We start from the raw sequence: 4,398 nt of genomic DNA on the forward strand, positions 1-4,398 counted from the left end.
GTGTGTGTGTGTGTGTGTAGCGCGTGCAGCTGTTGGACTTTTCTCAGCAGCTGTGTGACCGGTTGGAGCAGCTGGTGTTGACCTGTGCCAGCTACAATCTCCTGTGTTTGGACGAGGCGGAGCCTAACAGGTACACACACACACACACACAGAAGAGCAACACACATTTCTACTGAATTTCTTTTTAGTATTTACTTGTTGTTTCTTTCTGGAAAAAAACATGTCACATTGGCACAAACAGAAAAGAACAAGTCTTCATGGGGTAAACAGACATACAAATATACATTCATTCATTTAAAGTGGATATGTTTCCTGCATTTGGTTTCATTTAAATGATCCATGTTTTCTAATTTCTTTCATTTTACTCTCAAAACTTGGATCAACTTTTCCACTGAATTCATTTCTTGAACAGTAACAAACCATTGCTCTTGTTCTGGAGGATTAACTTCACACCACTTTGTTGGTGTAGATTGTTGTTCTCTAAGTAGTTGTGTTTACTAATTTCAGTCCCTACTAAACCTTTATTATGTCAGCGAAGGTTGTGTAAGAGGAAACATGCTTCATAGGCTGAGACAGTACAGTACGGTACAGGACAACATGCTCTTAAGTAAAACTGTCTAAACTTAGTGATCCTTTAAGTCTTCTAAAGTTTGTGTAAAGATAGCATTCATCCCTTTATCTTTAATACAGACACTTTTTACATCCAGTAAAGCTTTTTTTTAAGTTATTAAATATCTGAAAAAGACATCTGGAGGCCAGACGTAGTTGCACACGCCTGTAATCATTCGGAGGCTTTGCAGTTCCCACATTGTAAATACAATAAATTAAATCAATATGGTACATTCCTTCTCTCCGCTCGGATTGTTGGCAGCGTAAATGAATCTCCCTACAAATGTGGATTCTACCATTTATATTGGTGTTTTAGATTGTTATGCTGGTATTGGTTTTTTATTTTTACCAGCTGAATCCTGTGAATCCATTCTCTTATTCCCTTACTGTCTAACTCTCCCCACTCCCCGGTGTGCGTGCCCCAGTGTGTCTCACTTCTGCATTGGCCAGAGTCAGCTCGGTCGACTGAGGCTGACCACGTTCCTCTACTGTAAGCTGACGGCGTACCTGGCCCGGGTCGACACCGGCCTGCACAAACGCATGCGCTGGAACGTGGACAGACTCCGAGACGAGCAGCAGCAGACGGATGAAGAGCAGGGTGGAGAGAGTGAGGAGAGGGAGGCGGAAACAGTCGGCAACACAGAGTAGTGAGTCCGGGTGATGTCTCCACCCTCTGTTTCTAAAGTTTTGATAGTAGGTGAAACAGGAAATAATGATTTGTCCTATTTTACTGATAATATTAATGGCGGTTATTGATCTCTTATTGCCAAAATCCCAACGTCCCATTCAGTTACTTCCTGTGCTGCGAGGATGTTCCCAACACACACGCAGAGGCTGGCGTGGATAGCCCCCACGGTAACACGGGGAGGATGTGGTCCATTGGTCAGTGGGTGCAGGTGAACCCTGACCCCGACACAGAGGACATCAGTGACTGGTACACTGATTCACATCCCTCACATTAAATAGAGATTGTTTAACATGTTTACAGTGTAAAATCAAAATGTCTGATAGTTAGAGCAACAGCTGCTTGTGTTTGTTTCAGGATCATGTGCGAGGTTCCTCAGGGCAGCTATCAAAGGCTGTTGTTACTGGGCAGCAGCGAGCCGTCGAGCTGCAGCGCTACAGACTTCCTGCTGCAGCTGCTGCTGTCACAGCAGGCGAGAGAGCGGCGTTGAGCCGTGCAGGAGCGCGTACGTCTTCTGTCTCTGGGATACATCGTTCTTTACTGTTGGAAGGATAAACAGCCAATTCTCAGAGGATGATGCAGATGAATACTTCAGCTAGTTATTCAGTGTGGTTGTGGTTGAGTTTACGTGAGATTTTAAGGTTGAACGTCTGATTTCTTACGGACGTCGGAGCAGAAACAGCCGAGCTGGAATCACAAGCACGACTGTAAAATCTGGCGCTTTTAGCCAGAGTGAGTTGATGCTTTTTTTATCCACATTTAAAGCTGAAGGTTTGTGTTTTCATTACAGGATGTGACCAATGTTGGTTTCAAACAGTTGCATTGCCTCAGTCAGGTTGTCGACTGTGAGCAGTCTGTTTAACACTCATGTTTGCTGCACGTTATTTTGTCACTCTAATCTGTTCTGTGTGGTAATGTTGTAAGTTTTAAAAGGTTTTATAGGAGTTTGTAAATATTTTAGGTTTCCACTTTTTTAAAGAGAATTTGGTTGTGTTGTAAAAGACGTCCAGAAGAGTTATTAAAAAACACATTTTATTTACATGAAACAGCATTAAAATAATTACACACAATCACAGATTTCTGTCTTTCAGAAAGTCCAAACAAACAAGTAAAAGTTAACATTTTAAGACAAGCTGCCATGATTCGGGCTCAACAAGTGTGAGCGCCCATTTACTTCATTTCAACAGGTTCATCGAGCCATTTAAATTAGCTCGCAGAGGCCTCACCTCATTTTTAATAAATTAACCCAAAATGTGAGACTTACCAACTTTGAGTCTAATGAACTAGAATTAAGATATTTGTTCACTCATCTGTGTTCACTTTGACCTTGTAACCATTCAGCTCAACAGTTCTGTGGACTGGACATTAAGAATAAGAAGGCGGCAATTTACTTACAAACAAAAAATAAAATCCCCCATTTACAACCATCATCCTTCATTGTCTATCCAATAAAAATCTATAATAGGACTCTTAAAGGGCTACTATACTTCTACAGCTCTAAAGTACAAAAGTAAAGTGGAGTTTCCCTTCGTTACAGTGAGCAGTCTTTTGAACAATATACACATAAATGCAGACATGTTTGAGAAAGCACATTTTAAAAAGTCCAGCTTTGTGCAGTGAGCGTAACGCGTGTCCTGCCTGTTGGTACGAGAACGCAACCGTACATAAGCATAAACACATTGTTGCTTTTCAGCTGCTACACATGGGCTTCAATAAGAGCAGACCAACTAGTCGGTGATGGTAAAGGGAACTTAGCGGTAAAAGTCCGTTAATTTTAAAGCACTGGATGCAGATTCTGGCTCACCGCATTCAATTCTGTTATTAAACTAAAGTTAGCCTTCATGCTATTTGACGCTAGAGAGCAGGGTAGTAAATCTGACTAAATACAAAACATATTCAAATGGAAAAGAGTGCAAATGAATGTCAAACTCTTAGCATTTCTGTGTCCTTCAGTTCCATTTACAAAGGAAGAAACTGCGTACTACTTACAGTGAAGCTGAAGCCTTAAACACCGACAGACACACAGCATCCAGACAGCAGACTGACATCAACATACAGCACAGGTATGAACATTTACAAACAAACACACGTTCGTACCACAGCTCATCACAGTTTCAACAATAATCATTAATACTCACAATAACCTGATATTGAACCCTCCCAGAAATCCCTCCCTTTTCATCATCCTCCTCTTCTTATCACACTATAAAGTGACTCCTGACCTTCACAGCAGTATCGGTTAAAACCCAGAGTTAGTCGTCTTTTAAATCTGTGTGCTGGACCAGTGTACAGGGCCTTGTATAATAACCAGCTATCATCTGTCTGTAGTGAAATAAAATGGGAGCATGAAACCCAAGGAAGACTATAGCTGTGGGGTAAGAAAGCAGTGATGTTGCCCTTCAGCAGTATTTCATTTAATCACTAACAACACAATTATAAGCACATAACTAAAACCTCATTAGTGCCCGACTCCAGTGTTTAAAAAGGAAATGTTTACATGTCGTATTGACCAGACTGAGATCATGTCATGATGCTCGAGCTAATGCTCAGGTTGTCAAAAAAAGTGATGATCGCCTCGTTTCTAAATCAATACATCTTTGAGCTCAGTTTGCAAATAAATTACACCAAAGAGGACGACACCCAGGACTTAACCAGCCAGCGTCAAGGCCTCATCAACATATTAGAATTATTACAAAATTAAAGAATTTAAGACTTTGATTAAGTGCAATCTCAGAAATCTGAGATTTTAACATCATTCAGTAGCAAGACATTTTACTCATTTTACTACAACGTAATAAGGAAATTCACCGATCAGCCATAACATTAGGACCACCTGGGCACCCCGACAGGTCTGCAGCTACACAGCCCTAACACACTGTGTTCTGACACCTTTCTATCAGAACCAGCGTGAACTGTTTCAGCAGTTTGAGCTACAGTAGTTCATCTGTTGGATCGGACCACACGGGCCAGCCTTCACTTCCCATGTGCATCAGTGACCTTGTCTCCGGTTCACCACTTTTCCTTCCTTGGTCCACTTTTGATAGGTACTGACCACTGCAGACCGGGAACACCCCACAAGAGCTGCAAGTGTGGAGATGCTCTGA

General features: G+C 41.7%; 1 protein-coding gene across 1 annotated transcript in view; it reads left to right on the forward strand.

The window, feature by feature from the left end:
- cunh19orf67 (chromosome unknown C19orf67 homolog) overlaps window positions 1-2,810 on the forward strand; it is a gene marked incomplete at its 5' end in the record, with an annotated part of 4,170 nt that extends 1,360 nt beyond the window's left edge. Inside the window, 4 exon segments of the mRNA XM_035661081.1 lie at window positions 21-130; window positions 1,035-1,256; window positions 1,400-1,543; window positions 1,652-2,810. Coding sequence (XP_035516974.1) covers window positions 21-130; window positions 1,035-1,256; window positions 1,400-1,543; window positions 1,652-1,784 — 609 coding nt within the window. The 3' untranslated portion in view covers window positions 1,785-2,810.
- Between the last annotated feature and the right edge of the window lie 1,588 nt (window positions 2,811-4,398).

This window comes from Morone saxatilis, unplaced genomic scaffold, assembly GCF_004916995.1.
Source record: "Morone saxatilis isolate NCDOM2014 unplaced genomic scaffold, NCSU_SB_2.0 Contig17, whole genome shotgun sequence".
Classification (NCBI taxonomy): Eukaryota; Metazoa; Chordata; class Actinopteri; family Moronidae; genus Morone; species Morone saxatilis.